General features: G+C 43.9%; 1 protein-coding gene and 1 pseudogene across 3 annotated transcripts; both read left to right on the forward strand.

The window, feature by feature from the left end:
• Nucleotides 1-941: 941 nt before the first annotated feature.
• On the forward strand, nucleotides 942-4,028 carry LOC123068907 (septin and tuftelin-interacting protein 1 homolog 1). 3 transcript variants are annotated; one of them, XM_044491604.1, is made up of 2 exons: nucleotides 942-1,115; nucleotides 1,239-4,028. In XM_044491604.1, exon 2 carries the CDS (start codon nucleotides 1,266-1,268, stop codon nucleotides 3,813-3,815), a length of 2,550 nt encoding a protein of 849 aa, XP_044347539.1. In that variant the 5' UTR covers nucleotides 942-1,115; nucleotides 1,239-1,265; the 3' UTR covers nucleotides 3,816-4,028. The 3 variants fall into 3 exon arrangements, with proteins under 3 accessions (XP_044347539.1, XP_044347538.1, XP_044347536.1); XM_044491603.1 differs by having other exon boundaries at nucleotides 949-1,115; nucleotides 1,203-4,028; XM_044491601.1 differs by having other exon boundaries at nucleotides 949-1,115; nucleotides 1,231-4,028.
• A 544-nt stretch (nucleotides 4,029-4,572) lies between these two features.
• Nucleotides 4,573-8,979, forward strand: LOC123068908 (calcium-transporting ATPase 1, endoplasmic reticulum-type-like; annotated as a pseudogene).
• The last annotated feature ends 8,984 nt before the right edge of the window (nucleotides 8,980-17,963 follow it).

A 17,963-nucleotide genomic window follows, 5' to 3' on the forward strand; every position in this document is an offset into this window, starting at 1 on the left:
AATTTTGAGAGGTCCGCGGTCAACAGGGTTAAACGGTTAATGAATGACCGAACTTGCAATATTTTCTACAGAACCGATCAAGCGAGCGATCATACCATCAAATGATCGAACGAAGCGAGCGCTCGTGCTAATAGGTCGGCCCACGAGATCGCGCGCATGAGCGCCGGTACGGCAACCAACGCTAGAAGCGATGACTAGGAGCTTCCATAAGCAAGATATCCTTCACGACAAGCGTGTGGACTTGTCAGGACAGGCCGTACAACAAATTGATTACACCACATGAAATAACCCCAGGCCAAGCCCATGGGCATTGCCGCCAATGCAGCCCGCACAACCATGCCCATGTCACAAGAGTCTATTCAATGTATGTGAGACATGGGCATGGCTGCACGGCCATAGTCACGGTAAACAACAGCCACCGCTCCCCTCTCGGCATTCCGAGAGATTGCAACATCAACATTAACCTTATCCCAACCGCCTTGAGGTGGTCACCACTTCTTTGCTTGTACATTGGCACTTCCACGAACCTGCTGCACATAATGCTTCTTATGAGGGATAAGGAACAGATCCTCAATGTATCTATAAAGCAAAGCGTCGAATGGGGTGATTGATACTGCTCTTCATGTATGGCCTTCTTGTATACCCACCATATCGACCATAGCGTGACCACAGCCTTGATAAATTGTTCTTCGTTCGCTGTACCTTGTAGCTCCACTAGCCATAGCCGAACATCTTCAGTGATAATCTTGATATTGTTTGTTTTTCAGGTTGCTTACCACATGTGCCATGTGGTCTTCAGTGATAATCGTTACCGTATGCTGGACTAATTCCTCACCAACTATGGCCCAAGCACACTTCGCCATTTCACATTCTATCGGCCCATGCTTCCAGCTTAATACAGCCCGAATCCACCTCATGGTAAAGCCCATATTACGCACAACCGACCTTACGGGCTGTAGCCGACCGCGCTGTCACGGAAAAACAGTCGCTCGTGGAAATAGTCCCCCCCTCCGACGCGCTCCCTCCCTCCTTCCCTCCGTCTCTACCTCGACGTGTGCTCGGCGGCGGCGGCGGCGGCGGCGAACTCCGGCGGGCAAGGCGTCACCGGCGGCAAGGTAGACACCGCCACCCCTTTTCAGTTCCCACCCCCGCTTGCTCCGTCCCATCTTGTTGATTGGCCGAAACCCTCGGTGAAACCCTAGGTTCTGATTCGAGATTCGCCCGCGTCAGCATCTCAGGTCGAGTATCCGGGAGGCGGCGGAGCCATGGAGGAGGACGCCGAGGGCATGGACCGCCTCGACATGGACGGCGACTTCGTGGGCGGCCGCTTCGGCCGCGACGGGGAGTTCTACTACCAGAGCCGCCGCGAGCGGGCGCCCCAGACCCGCGAGGACGCGCTCTACGGCGTCTTCGGCGAGGGGGACTCCGACTACGACTCCGAGGAGGACGAGGCGTCGCGCCGGCGCCGGCGCCGCAAGCGCCGCAGGGACGACGAGCCCGACCTCACCAGGCCCGTGCAGTTCGTCTCCAAGGGCATCAGTGCCCCAAAGCCAGAGGAGGAGGAGGAGCAGCAGAGGCCTGGGCTTGGCCAGGCCGCATCCTCCTCGGGCACTGCTGCCGCCGCCGCCTCCGAGGAGGATGCAGAGGAGGACCAGGAGCCATACATGGACCTGCCCACGGGATTCGGGCAGAGGATTGCCGAGGGTGCACGCGCGAGGCGGGAGGAGAAGGAGCGGCAGCAGGAGTCGGCCAAGCGCCGGCGTGGTGCATTGGGGGCAGGGTTTGAACCTGGAAAACCGGCGCCGCCACCTGGGAGCCTGGAGTCCAACACGAAGGTGGCTAAGATGATGGCTATGATGGGGTACAAGAGAGGAGAAGGCCTCGGCAAGAATGCTCAGGGAATCACTGCACCAGTGGAGACCACCTTGCGCCCCAAGAACGCCGGACTCGGCAGCGTCGAGGGGTTTAAGGAGCCCAGAGCTTTCACTCCCAAGGAGAACTTGCCACCCCCACCTCCTCCACCACCTGCCAAGAAGGAAAAGCAACGGTGGTCCAAGAAGGCCAGCGCGAAGAAGGATCAGGTCTTGACTAAGAATGAGCTGTTGGCAAGGCGCGCCGAGCAGGAACAGGATGAGCAACCCACATTTGTCCAAAAGGTGATTGACATGCGAGGGCCTCAGGCTCGTGTGTTGACAGACTTGAAGGGGCTCAGTACTGAACATGAGATGGAGGCGAATGATGTGCCAATGCCGGAGTTGCAGTACAATGTGCGGCTGCTTGTTGACGAGACTGAGGCTGATATTGTCAGGTTGGATGGGCAGCTGCGGCGGGAGCAGGAGAAGGTGGCTAGTTTGGTGCGAGAGAAGGAGAAAGTAGCAAAGCAGGAGGCTTTGCAGAAACACCAGCTGCAAGTTATGGAGACAATTGCAGATGTGCTGGAGAAGGTCCGGGTTGATGACACCGCTGGTTTGCTCACTCTGGGGGGGTTGCTTAAGACCTTCCAGGAATTGAAGGTGCACTATGAGGAGGAGTTCAAAATGTGCAGTGTTGCATGGGTTGCTTGCCGATTTGCGCATCCACTACTTATCCGGGTATTTCAGGGGTGGCAACCGCTGGAGAATCCATTGTTTGGCTTGGAGGTCATGTCATCGTGGAAGGATTTGCTGCAGGGAGACCAGCCATATGATTTCTCAGATGCTACTGAATCAATGGCTCCATATGCACAGCTTGTCAGTGAGGTCATCCTACCAGCTGTGCGGATATCAGGAACTAATTCATGGAAGGCTAGGGATCCAGAACCAATGCTCCGTTTTCTTGAATCATGGGAACGGTTGCTGCCCCCTATCGTGCTCCATTCAATATTGGAGCATGTAATAATGCCAAAGCTCACAGCTGCAGTCGAATCTTGGGACCCGCGGAGCGAGAGTGTACCAATCCATGTATGGGTACACCCATGGTTGCCAACTCTAGGGCAAAGGATAGAGACATTGTGCCACTCTATCCGGTACAAGCTGAGTAGTGTCCTCCAATTGTGGCAAGCTCACGATTCATCAGCTTATGCTGTGCTATCTCCATGGAAGGGTGTATTTGATCCAGCAAGTTGGGAAGACTTGATAGTGCGTTATATCATTCCTAAACTGAAAATGGCACTCCAGGAGTTTCAGATTAACCCAGCAAGCCAGAAGTTTGACCAGTTTAACTGGGTTATGATTTGGGCTTCTGCTGTCCCGGTACACCATATGGTCCATATGTTGGAAGTTGATTTCTTTAGCAAGTGGCAGCTGGTTTTGTACCATTGGTTGAGCTCACCAAATCCTGATTTCAATGAGATCATGAATTGGTATAAGGGCTGGAGGGGCCTTTTCCCACCAGAGTTACTTGCCAATGAACGCATACGGATGCTTCTAACGGCTGGTCTTGAGATGATGAACCAAGCTGCTGAAGGACATGAGTTGGCGCAGCCAGGGGCTAGGGAGAATGTTGGCTTCTTGAGAGCAACAGAGAAGCGGCAATTTGATGCAGCACAGCAAGCATCGCAATACCCATCTTACCATGCTGCGCCAGGAGCAGCCATGGGAGATATGAGCTTCAAGGAGTCTATTCAGGCATATGCGGCTGACCAAGGTTTGTTGTTTATGCCTAGAGTTAACAAATCCTATAACGGCATGCCAGTGTACGAATTTGGCACCGTGAGCATTTGCATAGACTCTGTCAAGCGACTACTCTATGCGCAACTTCAAGAGGGAACTGAAAGATGGAGTTCTGTGTCTCTTACACAACTGCTGGAAATGAACCGGATGGCAAGACCACGTTAGGAGATCATCTATAGCTTGGACGTTTCATGTGATCATTTTTCCTGCCAGTGTAGGTAGTCTTCAAATGTGTCTTGCGAGCATTGTTGTAGAATTACTTGATAAAGAACAAAGTTTCTGATGATGTATCTGAATGTGATTTTCCACATTTCAACATGGAACTCGGTTGTTATTGCCCTGGAATGAATAATTGATGCAGAACTGTTTCTACCTGTACATTGAGATACGGTTTATTTTTTGAGGTTGTTATTCTGGTAAGTTAGTTTTTTGTTTTGTTTCCTGTGATAATCGAATGCCCTCCCACTAGCTTTATTAATGTGCATCTAGCTTTTGTCGCTATGTATTAAAGATTTAGGAAACTACAACATGTAATACTTTTGGATGGATGAATTTTTTGATCGATGCCATGTTCAGCTGTTAATAGGACATTTTGGGTTATTGCTGTGCATAGCTTTTGCTGTGTTGGGTGCATATAATTTTAAAATTTGTTGGTTGTAGCATTTTATCCAGTACCACTCTCCTTTATATTACATACGAAAAGGAAGATGACAGTAAGTAGAGATGTTCAGATCTAGCTAAACATGAAGATAAATTAGTATAGTTAAACGTACTGCTTGGTGTGGTGCTTTTGTATTTCCTTTTGCATCGGCCCTTTTTCATTTCTTCCTCATTCAAGTGGTGCACCAGAGGGTTCTATTGCTTGGTGTGGTAAGCTAATTTCTTACATAGGTGCATGCCCTTTCTTAGCATTCAAGTAGCGTATTGCCCACTCACAGATGTCACCGGAAGTGTCACGGTTATTTCTGAAGCTCACCATCTTCTTAGCTTTCATGGGTTTTGATGTAAATCAGGAAATGGCTATATGGCAACATCCGCTTGCCGAAATGCATTATTTGGTATGTCAGAAAACATCCCATGACCCAGTTCCGCTTCTGTATTTCCTTTTGCATTAGCTTATTTGATTTCAAGCTTACATGTTCAGTGTTCATCTAGGAAATGATCTCACATCATAATTTGGTGTCTCCGTTCAGCGCTAAACAACAAAAAAATGCTGTTGTTTCTCGTGATGATGAACATTTGTATAGTTGTTTTAGTAGCATAATTAGATAATGATATTGTTAAAAGTTAACTGATTTATGGAAATAGTCTTCGACACTGGTCTGAATTTGATCATTAACGTCACTGTATTTACTTGGGTTAACATTTCCTATTTTGTATGTGAGAAATTCATCTTATGGCGGCTGGGGCCTTTCAAGTTTTTAAACTTCCTTTCCTCTCTTGGACATCGGTACTACTCAAATGTAACTGATTTCTCCCTTCCAGGACTGTAATTTATACGATGTTATAAGAGAAAGGAGTGCTCCTTTCTCTGAAGAAGAGATACGGAAGTTTATGCTCCAAATACTGCAAGGCCTTGTGTACATGCATAATAATGGATATTTCATCGTGACCTGAAACCTGGTAATTTGGTGGACTATATTCTGTTTGAATGATGCTGCCTCTATACCAGTAAAATGACTAATCTGAGGGGAATTCCATTCTTTCAGAAAATCTTCTACTGCCGGGACCACTTTTAGAAAATCTGAGGGGAATTCCTAAGAGATTGCAGATCATGCGCTTGCAAGGCTAATTAGTTAGCGAATCTATATCTTTGAGGTTCACCGGGACCACATTGTGGCTATACTTCTATCTCTTTAAAAAAAGGTGCATCTTTATGTTTCATATAAATATATGATTGCTGTTTATGAATCTGCTACTGCCCATTGCTTATATATTGCTATAGTAATTGGTGTTGATTTTCTATCATCTCCTTTTCTAGAGATTGTTCATCTTTTGTTTTTCATTGCCTTGTTTATCTCCAGTAATTTAATCTTTTATTGAATTCACCTTGTTGTGCCTCATCAGTATGCTTATATTTGTAGATGACACTAAGATTATGTTGAATATGTCTGTAGATGGAGACTTTGGGGTCATAATACCTGAAAGAGAAACAAATACTTTGGTCGCATTTTTCTTTCCGTTGTATGCAGATCTCATGATCATCTGAAGTCTTTCATAGTTAATTGGGAGTTTTCCTTTTATATGATCAACTGCACATCTGGTTTTCTCTTGCAGTAAAACACCATCGAAGCAAACTTGATACTCATTGCCAGCCCTTGTCCCCTCATCTGTTACTGCTTTCATGCTAACTAGATAACACTGTTTAAACCAGCAAAACAAGAGTATTTTTCTGTTTAGATTGTAGAACATGACTTGGAGGTTCTAAGAATAGAGTGATATTTGCAAAACCATGCTTTTATTCAGCTTATATTTTTGGAATAATCTAATCTTTATTGTTTCAGGTTGCCAAAGAGGCTTCTGACATGGTACTAGCTGACGACAATTTCAGTACCATAGTTGCCGCAGTTGGTGAAGGAAGATCTATTTACAATAACATGAAAGCTTTCATAAGGTTGTGCACTGAGAGCCTTTTTCCCACTTCTCATTGGCAGTTTTGTGGTTGCTTGCGTATTTGTGCTTGTTCTATATGGCTTGCTAAAAATGATGTTCCTCAATCGAGCATGATTGCGTGATTGTGTCTGCTTAGGTACTTCACATTCAGTTGGTGGAAAACCTTCTATTCCTTGAGTATTCTGAAGGCCCTTGCTTCACTGCTGCAGATACATGATTTCCTCAAACATTGGTGAAGTTGCTTCAATCTTCCTTACCTCTGCTTTGAGTATTCCTGAGGGGTTGATACCTGTTCAACTTCTATGGGTAAATCTCGTCACCGGTGGCCCCTCCGCAACTGCTTTGGGTTTCAATCCGCCTGACAAGGACATCATGAAGAAACCACCAAGGAGGAGCGACGACTCATTGACTACTCCCTGGTTTTTGTTCTGTTACCTGGTAAATGATCACCACATATCTGTTTGATCTGTTTTAGGCATCTCTGCCTTTCTTCTCGAGATTATAATTCTCACTAATCACATAACTTGCAGGTCATTGGCCTTTACATGGGGGTTACAACCCTTTTGTATCTTTGTCATCTGTTACACCCACGGATCTTTCATGGGCATTGATCTCACTGGAGATGGCGACACACTTGTCAGTTACTCACAGCTCTCGAACTGGGGCCAGTGCTCTAGCTGGGACAACTTCACAGCTGCGCCCTTCATTGCTGGTGCTAGAACTTTCACCTTCGACGACAACCCCTGCGACTACTTCCAGGCCGGCAAAGTGAAGGCAACGACGCTCACACTCCATGCTCGTGGCGATCGAGATGTTCAACTCGCTCAACGGACACGAGCCTGCTGAGGATGCCTCCGTGGGTCAACCCGTGGCTGCTCCTGGCCATGTCGGTGTCATTCGGGCTGCACTTCCTCATCCTCTACGTGCCGTTCCTCGTGCAGGTGTTTGGCATCGTGCCACTCAGCCTTAAAGAGTGGCTCCTGGTGCTCCTTGTCGCGCTCCCGGTCAGGGCACGAGGATCTATTCACTGCCGTGGATAGGCCGCTCCAGTTCGCGCAGACTGCCACCGTCCTGGAGGTACACCACCTGCCAGCAACATGCCAGATCTCGCTTGCCTTTTTCTTTTCTCTCGATCTGTTTGCTTCTGAGCTTTGCATTCTACGGGCTTTTGACTCACATCTCGCAGGCACCGGAAGGCGGCCAGAAGGAGGCAAGCGGCAGCCTCACCGCTGACACACTCGCCGCTGACGCCGGCGGCGACGACCAGATCCTGGCCGTCCCCTCCCCTTCCCGTCAGATCCGTCCAGGTCCAGCGGACGACGGTGACCATCTCCGGTAGCCGGTAGGTCCTCTCTCCAGCTCACCTTCTCCCACTGCCCCTTCATGACGCTGCTGCTTTGTCTTGCTGGACTCGCGTGCTCGTGCGTCTCCCCGCGTCATGGAAGTGTTGCTTTCTCTTGCCGTCGGCGGCCCCGAGTGTGTCGTGCTCGTGGACGGCTCTCGAATGCGTCCTGATCGTGGCCGACTCTTGCTGCTATTTTTGCTGTGTGCCGTGTTGCTACTGTTGCTTGCCGGCCGTTGCGCATGTCTTGCTCGTGGCCGGCCCTTGCTGCTCATGGCCTACAATTTCTGCTATTGTTTTTTTCTGCCTTGCTGCTCCTGCTGTTGTTTGTTGTTTCCCTATTGCCGTTTCTTTTAGTTGGCTCATTTGGATAATTGACCCTGATGATATTGTGTGTAGATATTGGGTTCACTGAAGAGTTGTTGAGTTATTGGGTGGGATTTTCTTACTAGGTTGTTGCAAAGGTACCAGTTCATTGGTCAATGTCAATCGTATTTTACCCTTCCCCCTGTGGTGGCGCGCTCCTGAGCAGTACATTTTATTCACAGTACCCTTCTTTTTGTTCTCATGTTAGTTTTAAAGTACTTGCATTTTCCTGTGTTGATTGCCTTGCCAATGTGCTGTTTTCTTTGCAGGAATTGAACCATGTCACTCGGAAATCAGAGAGCAGGCAACAATAGTTTTAGATTTTAGTGATTCTGGTAGGCGCAGCTGAACTACAATACTGAACAGGCTAATGCTGTTCCAGTTGATTCTTGAGTTTATTGCCATGACAAGATGCAATTTGCCTGCAATCATCTAAGTTTGTTGTGTCTAACAGTGCCTTATTTTGTTCAGAATATTTACTTACACATTTTAATTTTGTTGCATTGCATATTTAACCATTTCCTGATCTCCATAGTATTGCTAGCTCCTTAGGTGTAATGTTGCTTAAAAGATGCCAAAGTCGTATCTGAAGTTTTTCATGATACAAACATATATTTGTTTGTTTGTAGGGTTCAGATTTTAAGAATTCCAGTGTGTTGCTGACTATTTCAATTTTTTCGGCAAATTGGACGCTCTTGACTGATATTGCTAGCAAGCTGTGAAGCAAAGATAATTGTTGGTCTCTACAGGCGAGCCGCCAACATGAAGAAATCCTTGCATGTTTTTTTACCCTTGAATCAGTTTGCATTTCACCCTTATTTTTGGTACATTGTTCTGCAACATTTTATTCCAATTGTATGGTGGCTACTTTAATTGTAAGAGATGTATGCTTACAAAGTTTAATTATCTTTTTACCAATAAAAGGGTGATCGCTTCTTCCTCCTAAATTTTCGTCCGTCGTCCGTCAGACTCGATCGAGTTGCTCGATCTTTTAAATCCACGTTCTGTTTTTTCAAGCCCACTCGAAGGTGAACAACCCACCAATTTTTTCGGCCCACCCAGCCCAACAGTGCAAAAATAATAGTGCGCAGAATCGAACTCGCAATCTCGTGCCCAACAAATCATGATTCAACCAACTAAGCTAGCTCCCGTTGTGCTATTATTTGAGGTTCATACACATTTTAAATAGTCCCACATCGCTCCCTTCAATCCAAAATTCGTAATTTAAAAATATCTTTGAGTTTCCTGGGCATCAAGGAGCAGTTTCGGGAATCAATAAAGAAGGAAATAATAAGTTATCCTGATAAGAAAGGAAAAGAAAGGAAAGTAAGGATGGAAAGAGGGGACCTCAAGTCTGTGACAGAGAAGAAAAAGGAAAGAGTGGATAAGTAAATACCCCCCCGCCCAATAGTCGGACAGGTTGTGAATTGTCAGGAAGAGCTTAGGGTTGTCAGTATTGCAGGTTGTGAATTGTATTTTGTGTTGTATATTTTAAGAGTACTTTCAGATATGAATGTATTTTGATTTTCAGATTTGCAATATTGAGCATATGAAGTATTTTATGAATTCTAGAGATCTATATTTAACACTTAAAAATGCAATTTCATAGGAGTATAAAAGTGCAGACAATGTGGTTCTCAGAGAAGAAACTGTAAGTTTCAGTTTCAGAGGCAGAGCATTTATATTAACATACCCTTTTCAAACAGGGATAACATCATGTTGGAAGTTTTATTCATGGTCGAAAATGGAACTACCAGCCAGTTAACATCATGCTGATCATCATTCATGCATAGCACATCTTCATATAATGCACAATTAAAAAGATATGCTATTTTTAAAATGCCCACACAATATCGAGTGTGCGAAAAACAGATAAAACGAAGGACGAAGTTTTGGCAAGTGTTGGACGTGGTGTGCGTAGATGACAATGGGGACCCACATATCAATAATGGCAGAGGCAAAATTTTTTTGCAGATATTTTCCTTGCATAAGGTGGAATCGAACCCGGGCGGAACAACGGTCGGATAGTGTCACTTGGCCACCGGGCTAGTTCAATAGTTTCGGTAGCATTAAGGCACTGCCTCTAGTGGTTCGTTCTCATCTTGCGCCTTTGTGCGCTCGCCGCGGAGCCGCTGTCTGCCGATGTGAACATGTTGAATGATACGTCTCCAACGTATCTATTTTTTCTAACACTTCTCCTCTTGTTTTGGCCTCTAACTTGCATGATTTAAATGAAACTAACCCCGGACTGACGCTGTTTTCAGCAGAACTACCATGGTGTTGTTTTTGTGCAGAAATAAAAGTTCTTGGAATGAAACGAAACTTTGCGAGGAGTTTTTATACGATAAAAGAGAATTTCTGGAGCCAAGATCCACCAGAGGGGGCACCTGGGTGGGCACAACCCACCAGGGCGCGCCCCCCTCCTGGTGCGCCCAGGTGGGTTGTCCCCACCAGGTGGCCCCGCAGACGAACCCCATACTATAAAATTCTATTTTTCCAGAAAAAAATCAGGGAGAAAGAATTATCACGATCCACGAGATAGAGCCGCCTCCACCTCCTGTTCTTCATCGGGAGGCCAGATCTGGAGTCCGTTTGGGGCACTGGAGAGGGGGATCTTCGTTCTTCATCATCACCAACCCTTCTCCATCGTCAGTTCCATGATGCTCCCCACCGGGAGTGAGTAATTCCTTCGTAGGCTCGCTGGTCGGTGAGGAGTTGGATGAGATTCATCATGTAATCAAGTTAGTTTTGTTAGGGCTTGATCCCTAGTATCCACAATGTTCTAAGATTGATGTTGCTATGACTTTGCCATGCTTAATGCTTGTCACTTTGGGCCCGGATGCCATGATTTTAGATCTGAACCGTTTATGTTATCACCATTATATCAATGTTCGAGATCCGATCTTGCAAGTTATAGTCACCCACTACGTGTTATGATCGGGCAACCCTGGAGTGACAATAGTCGGGACCACTCCCGGTGATGGCAGTAGTTTGAGGAGTTCATGTATTCATCGTGTGCTAATCCTTTGTTCCGGTTCTCTATTAAAAGGAGGCCTTAATGTCCCTTAGTTTCCAATATGGACCCCGCAACCATGGGAGGGTAGGAGAAAAGATGTCATGCAAGTTCTTTCCATAAGCATGTATGACTATTTACGGAATACATGCCTACATTATATTGATGAACTGGAGCTAGTGTCGTATCGCCCTAGGTTATAACTGTCTCATGATGAATATCGTCCAACAAGTCACCGATGCAATGCCTATGAATTTATCCTATATTGTTTCTGCTATGCTACCCAAATACTGCTATCACTATTACTGTTACTATTTCTGCTATCACTACTATCAAAACTATCATACTACTGTGCTACTGATCACGTTGCTGCAGATAATTAATCTTTAGGTGTGGTTGAATTGACAACTCAGCTACTAATACCTTCAAATATTCTTTAGCTCCCCTTGTGTCAAATCTATAAATTTGGGTTGAATACTCTACCCTCGAAAACTGTTGTGATCCCCTATACTTCTGGGTTATCAAGACCTTTTTTTGGCGCCGTTGCCGGGGAGCATAGATATATTTCTTGAGTCACTTGGGATTATTATCAATTATTCACTATGAAGAATCTGAAGGATGCTAAGACCAAGATTTTTCCCTCTAAGACGAGGGGAGGTAAGGAACTGCCATCCAGTTCTGCTTTAGATTCACCTTCTGTTATAAGTAAACTTGCAACACCACCACATGCTATCAATTTTGATATGTTGCAAGTTATTGATGATGCTGCTTCTGCTATGGATAATGCTTATGATGATGCTAGTACCTTGCTTAATGATGATGATGTGCCACTTGGTGACTTTCTTGATAAATAAATTGCTAGAGTAAGACAACATGATGTTGTTGAATCTGATGATGAGCTTGAAACTGAAACTCCTGAAACACCTGCTAGAACTAGCCTTCCTAGATATGAATTGCATAAGGTACCAGAAGGTTGTGTTATGAATGAGGAGACAACTAGAGATATTCTTGCTTGTAAGGATAGAGATGATCTAGAGAAATTATTATGCAAGTATAAAGAAAAATCTCAAATGCTAGAATGAAGTATGATCCTAAGTTTGCTACTTCACCTATATTTATTGATGATAAGGATTATAACTTCTCTGCCAACCCAGAGTTAATTACTTTGGTTGAATCTGATCCTTTCCATGGTTATGAAACCGAAACCGCTGTGGCACATCTTACTAAGTTGAATGACATAGCCACCCTTTTTACTCATGATGAGAAAACTCGCTATTACTATATTCTCAAATTATTTCCGTTCTCACTAAAGGGTGATGCTAAAGCCTGGTACAATACTCTTGCTCCTAGTTGTGTGCGTAGTCCCCAGGATATGATTTACTACTTCTCTGCAAAATATTTTCCTGCTCATAAGAAACAAGCTGCTTTACGAGAAATATTTAACTTTGTGCAAACTAAAGGAGAGAGTCTCCCACAAGCTTGGGGGAGGCTTTGCCAATTACTTAATGCTTTGCCTGATCATCCTCTTAAGAAAAATGAAATACTTGATATCTTCTACAATGGACTAACCGATGCTTCTAGGGACTTCCTAGATAATTGTGCTGGTTGTGTTTTCAGGGAACGAACTATTGGACTGTAACGCCCATGATGCGGCTATATATCCCATGTGTCGAGGCACGACTTAGAGGCATAACCACATTGTGGTTTTGTCGCAAGAAGGGTCATCTTCACACAATCCCATGTAATGAACAAGAAAGGGATAAATAGAGTTGGCTTACAATCGCCACTTCACACAAAGATCATATAATTCATACATAATTCAGAGTACACACATAGTCCGACTATGGACAAATCCAAATGAAAAAAAGATAACCCCAAATGCTAGATCCCCAATCGTCCCAACTGGGCTCCACTACCGATCATCAGGAAATGAAACATAGTAATGACCAAGGTCCTCGTCGAACTCCCATTTGAGTTTGGTAGCATCACCTGCACTGGTATCATTGACACCTACAACTGTTTTGGTAGTATCCGTGAGTCACGAGGGCTCAACAATCTCAAAAACTTCGAGATCAAAACTATTTAAGCTTATAGGTAGGATGTGGTTATAAGGTGGAGTTGCAGCAAGCACTAAGCAAATATGGCGACTAACATACGAATACAAGAGTAAGATGAGAAACTACGCCATGGTCGTGAAGCTAGAACTGATCAAGAAGTGATCCTGAAACTACTTACGTTCAAACATAACCTAAACCGTGTTCACTTCCTGGACTCCACTGAATAGAGACCATCACGGCTACACACACGGTTGATGCATTTTAATTAAGTCAAGTGTCAAGTTCTCTACAACCGGATATTAACAAATTCCCATCTGCAACATAACCACGGACACGGCTCTTGAAAGTTTATACCCTGCAGGGGTGTCCCAACGTAACCCATCACAAGCTCTCACGATCAACGAAGGATATTCCTTCTCCCGGAAAGACCCGATCAGTCTCGGAATCCCGGTTACAAGACATTTCGACAATGGTAAAACAAGACCAGGAAGTCCGCCCGAATGTGCCGACAAATCCCGATAGTAGCTGCACATATCTCGTTCTCAGGGCACACCAGATAGGTCAAGCTACGAGTAAAACCAGCCCTCAAGTTTCCCCGAGGTGGCCCCGCAGGCTGCCCGGTTCGAACCAACACTCAGAGGAGCACTGGCCCGAGGGGGGGGGGGGAGGGTTAAATAAAGATGACCCTCGGGCTCGCGAAAACCCAAGGGAAAGTTATAGGTTGTTAGGCAAATGTAAAACCAAGGTTGGGCCTTGCTGGAGGAGTTTTATTCAAAGCGAACTGTCAAGGGGTTCCCATAAACCCGACTGTGTAAGGAACGCAAAATCAAGGAACATAACACCGGTGTGACGGAAACTAAGGCGGCAAGAGTGGAACAAAACACCAGGCATAAGGCCGAGCCTTCCACCCTTTACTAGGTATATAGATGCATTAATTTAAATAAGAGATATTGTGATATCCCAACATAATCATGTTCCAACATGGAGCAATCTTCAACTTCACCTGTAACTAACAACGCTATAAGAGGGGCTGAGCAAAAGCGGTAACTTAGCTAAACAACGGTTTGCTAGGAAGGTGGGTTAGAGACTTGACATGGAAAAATGGGAGGCATGGTAAACAAGTGATAGGTAGCGCAGCATAGCGATAGAACGAAGCAACTAGCAAGCAAAGATAGAAGTGATATCGAGGGTAATGGTCATCTTGCCTGAAATTCTGTTAGGAAGAAGAATGAGTCCATGAAGTAGTCGAACCAACGTAGTCGAACGAATGCTCACAAACGCAACGTTACCGAAACTATCAAGGAGAAGCGCAACCGGAAAGAAGCAAACAACATGGTAAACAACCATCACATAAGCATGGCATGATGCACAATCAAGTATGATGCATGTCCGGTTTAAAGAGGCATGGCATGGCAAAGTGCAACAAACAATACTACAAGTTAAGTGGACCTCAATATGCAACGAGTTGCATATTGACGAAACACCACATTCAAGTATTTGGTTCACTCTCGTTTAGGTACACAACAATATTAAATGTTGTTAAACATGGCAAGAGGTGAAACATGAGTAAACTAACTATTTAGGCAAGTTTAAATGAGGCCAAAAACAATAAACAACAATTCCGTAAAATCCTCATATGCCATTTAGCAATTCAATGCAAACACAAATTTAAGCATTTTAAATGTTGATATCATGATGCAGATGACATATGCAAGCGGGCGAGGGGTGTGAGGGCGATGAGGAGGGGACCGGGAGCTGTTCCGGTGCGTGTGGCGACGCAAGGAGGGGGAACGAGGGAGAGAGCAAGGGATCGAGAGGAGAGGAGGCGAGCGCTAGGGTTGGGTTAGGTAGGCTGTGGCTGGGCCTTGGGCCAACTGGTGCAGCTGCTAGGCTCCCTCTCTCCTTACTTCTCTTCTCTTACAAAAAAAAGGAAGGAGAAAAAGATAGAAGAGCAAAGGTTAGGGAAAGAATTGGGCATAGGGTTTGGAGAAGGTTGGAAAGGAAATTATGAAAGGCATATAACTTAAACTGCAAGTGTGTTTGAGGGTGGTTCCAAACTAATGGAATATTTCAATATAGCTCCCTAAAATACCGAGAGGATATATTATAAAGAGAAATCATCATGTGAATTCCCTCGATTTAACTGGATCGAAGATCCATGCAATTTATTTAGTCGAGTTTTATGAAAACATGCGGATGCAGTGCCAATGATGACATGAGATGAATGCATGACATGAACAAAATGCAAAACAAAGACAAAAACCCAACCAGGAAGGAAATATCATATCACATAGTCGGAAAAGGCAAGAATTAGAGTTACAGTTATGGAAAGTTACATCCGGGGTGTAACATGGACAAGCTGAAGATTTATTGAATAACATATTAAAAAATTATGATGATTGGACAATTCCTGAACCACTGCCTAAACCTACTCCAAAGAAGAGGGGTATATTATATCTCAGTCCTGAAGATATGCAAGAGGCAAAGAAATCTATGAAGGAAAAAGGTATTAAAGCTGAAGATGTTAAAAATTTACCTCCTATTGAAGAAATACATGGGCTTGATACACCACCACTGCCGAAGGTGGTAGAGGTAAATTCTTTAATGAGGTTCAATGATAATGATAATCCTCACAATATGCACCCTAGCTAATGCCTTTATGAGTTTGAGAATTACATTAGAAAACAAGATCACTTCAATGCAAATGTTATGAAACAATTGAAATATAATTCTAATATGATTGCTCGCTTGAGTGACTTGTTATTTAGAATCTCAAATGATGTTAGAGGTGTAGGGAAGCATGCTTCTATGGTACAGACCCAGTTAGAACAAGTTGCTAAATCTCAAAGAGAATTGCTTGATGAAATGAACAATAACATACATGACTTTGTTGTTAGAGTTGCAACTAGAGGAGGAAAAATGACTCAGGAACCACTTTATCCTGAGGGACACCCAAAAAGAACTGAACAAGATTCACAAAGAAACACGCCACTGCACCTAGTCCTTCTAGAAAGAAAAATAAGAAGAAAAATGATAGGACTTTACATGCTTATAGTGAACCTGAAATAGAAAAACCTCCTGATAATGATAATGATGTTTCTATTCTGATGCTGAAACTCAATCTGGTAATGAACATTCACCTAGAGATAACCAAAAAGATAATGTTGATGTTCATGAAGATACCCAACCAAATATTGAAAAAGAACCAGACAATGATGTTGAAATAGAACCACCAGTTGATCTTGATAACCCACAACCCAAGAATACACGTTATGATAAAAGAGACTTTATTGCCAGAAAACACGGTAAAGAAAGAGAACCGTGGGTTCAAAAACCTATGCCTTTTCCACCCAAGTCAACTAAAAAGAAAGATGATGAAGAATTTGAATGCTTTGTTGAAATGCCGAGGCTAGTCTTTTTGCGTACTCGCTTGACTGATATCTTGAAAATGCCTCCTTATGCAAAGTACATGAAAGACATCATCACTAATAAAAAAAATACCAGAAGCTGAAATCTCCACCATGCTTGCTAATTATACTTTTAAGGATGGCGTACCTAAAAAAGTTGGAGATCCGGGAATACCAACTATACCTTGCTCCATCAAAATGAATTATGTGAAAAATGGTTTATGTGACTTAGGAGCTGGTGTTAGTGTTATGCCTTTCTCTTTATATAAAAGACTTGATTTGAACAAACTCACACCTACTGAAATATCTTTGCAAATGGCCGACAAATCAACGGCCATACCTATCGGTATTTGTGAGGATGTGCCCGTTGTTGTTGCTAATGTTACTATTTTGAGTGACTTTGTTATACTTGAGATGCCCGAGGACGACAACATGTCGAATATCCTTGGTAGACCCTTCTTGAATACTGCAGGGGCTGTTATTGATTGCAATGAAAGCAAGATCACTTTTCATATCAGTGGTAATGAGCATACGGTGCACTTTCCGAAGAAACAATTCCAAGTGAATGGTATTAACGATATTGAAAAATCTCCGACAATCACTATTGGAAGTTTTCATCTACCTTTACCCAGTGTTAAAAAGAAATATAAATGCTTATTGTTGGGGGGATATTCATATCCCCGTTGAGGTAACTTAGTGATTTACGATAGTTCTTCGGTTTCATGCTAATCGAAAGTGGTTGTTAATAAGACCTCATCAACCTTTTTAATGGATCATTTTTGAGTGGTATGAAGTCGATGAATTTAGTAAGCACTACTTTCTGTCCCTACCTTCTATTTTCTGTTTTTATTAGTTAAATAAAATAAAATGCCATGCTTTGTCTGTTTTCTGAATTTCCAGTGCAATATAAAAAATGACCCAAAAATAAAAGTTCTCAGAATGCTCTAAAAATTTAATACGATTTTTTTCTGAATATTTGAGAATTTCTGGTGCAAATAATATCAGAGGGAGGTGCACCAGGTGGGCACAACCCACCTGGGCGCGCCAGGACCCCCAAGTGTGCCCTGGTGGGTTGTGGTCCCCACGTGCCCCCCTCACTTATCCCTTCACACCACATCATCACCTACCTCCAGAAAAAAATTCTCCATTGCTCTCTCTCTCTCTCTCTCGTGTTCTTGCTCAAACCCGCGAATTTCGATCTCTTTGCTCGAAGCTCCATTTTCGAAACTATTTCAGGGGATTGTTGCTTGGTATGTGACTCCTCCGTTTTCCAATTAGTTTTAGTTTTAGTGGTTTAAATTTTGAATAATTAGCTACTCTTGGTGCTGTTGTAGATGAGCTTGCATGTTGAATTCTTAGAGTTCTAAGTAGTTTGAATGCTTACTATAGCCTCCATGTATCCCTATGAGTAGTTGCTATCAATTTTACAAAGTTTTGTTGATAAACTTTTGTCATCCAAAAAATTTCAGAAAATTGTACGCGGATATGATGAACCTTTTTGGAAGGAGTTCTTCA

Source organism: Triticum aestivum, chromosome 3B (assembly GCF_018294505.1).
Source record: "Triticum aestivum cultivar Chinese Spring chromosome 3B, IWGSC CS RefSeq v2.1, whole genome shotgun sequence".
Lineage (NCBI taxonomy): Eukaryota > Viridiplantae > Streptophyta > Magnoliopsida > Poales > Poaceae > Triticum > Triticum aestivum.